This window comes from Rhinopithecus bieti, unplaced genomic scaffold, assembly GCF_001698545.2.
Source record: "Rhinopithecus bieti isolate Rb0 unplaced genomic scaffold, ASM169854v2 scaffold_2432, whole genome shotgun sequence".
Taxonomy (NCBI): Eukaryota; Metazoa; Chordata; class Mammalia; order Primates; family Cercopithecidae; genus Rhinopithecus; species Rhinopithecus bieti.
The window spans coordinates 1,785,934-1,787,352 of record NW_016804136.1 but is presented as its reverse complement, the minus strand read 5'-3'; the positions used below and the strand labels follow the sequence as shown (position 1 = coordinate 1,787,352).

The following is a 1,419-nucleotide window of genomic DNA, read 5'->3' as shown; positions in this document are numbered from 1 at the left end:
GGGGGGGGGGGGGGGGGGGGGGGGGCAGGGTGTATGCACATGTATGCCTATACTGAATAAAGTGAGGAAAGACAAAATGGATTCTGAGTATAAGTCCTGTTGTTTCCCTAAGAATGCTCACAGGTATTTTTCTAAAAATGTTTCTTGGAGTATTCTGAGTGTTCTCTTTTGATGAAGCTGAGAAGGTTCAGGCTTTTTTGCTGAAAGAAACGAACTGAAATGATGCTTCCTACAAAAGCTTTGGACACAAAGCCAGCTAGGATTTAGAGTCAGGGATGAGTATTCAAGACAAAAATTATTTTAGGATGAGTTCGAAAGCCTAAATAACAGCCAATGCTTAGGAAATCCCTGTATTAATTTTTAGATTCTTTTAGGAATCTAAAAATTATAATCAGCTGGAAAGAAATGATAACTGCCTCCCAGTTAGCAAACCAATAGGAAACTTGTATATCTGAATCCCAAGGCAACAGGGAATATCTGAAGGTTGCACGCCCTAACTGAAGGTCACCAGCTTATGTCAGGCAAAGTCACACCAATAAAATGACAAGAAAAGATTCAAGAATGAGGGTCGGAAGTTAGATATTTACATATTTAGCTATTGCCAAAAATTAGCTGCATTATGCTTGAGATCCCTTTAAACATTAGCCCAATTGACTATTATTTATATATAACTAAAATGTTAGTTGTAATCAATCAATATTTAATATTCACCCGCTTTAACTCACCTGTAAAATTCTTTGCAAGATTGATGGAAGGGCAATAAATGCTGCCATGCTATTTAAAACTTGCATGGTCAAAGATTTCAGAGCTGTTATAACAAAATATTAATATTAAGGTTAGTTTAAAATAAGAGTTTTCAGTTTTTCCTGTAAGTCTGTGGAAAACAGTGGATTTATACAGCTTCTTAGAAACTTAGTTAACCAAGGCCTATTTGAGATTTTAAAATTAACTGTTGACAAGTTACAAGTTACAAAGACTACCATTATTTAAGATAAATTATATGAGTGGAACAACAGAAAGAAATATGAAAGATGAGATCAACCATACTGTATGGTTTCATTAAGGAAAATCATAAGAATATGCTATTGGAAAAAGATACTATCCTGATAGTTTCTGCAGACAAATATTGGATTGATGACATAGGTGGACTCAGTCATTTGAATTCTGAAGAACTTACCTTCAGAGTGTAGATGAGGAATGGCTGAACTGGACAGCTTCTGAGGAGCCATCATTGCCTCCAATAATGGAAACCAAAGTGCCTGTAATGTCAGAGAAAATCAAAGAAAAATAGATTTCATTTTTTCGTTGGTCAAAGAAAACAATGAAAAACAAAAGAATAACTAACATCACCATAATGTTTTACAGGTTGAAACGTACTTCTCACATACCATTTGTTTGTAAAATAAGAAAATAAAATGG

The 1,419-nt window shown here is 34.7% G+C and overlaps 1 protein-coding gene across 1 annotated transcript in view; it reads right to left on the bottom strand.

Moving 5' to 3' along the window:
* The window catches only part of VPS8 (VPS8 subunit of CORVET complex), a 268,413-nt gene that overhangs the window by 76,770 nt on the left and 190,224 nt on the right, over positions 1–1,419 (bottom strand). The window contains 2 exon segments of the mRNA XM_017865711.1: positions 726–808; positions 1,178–1,259. Coding sequence (XP_017721200.1) covers positions 726–808; positions 1,178–1,259 — 165 coding nt within the window.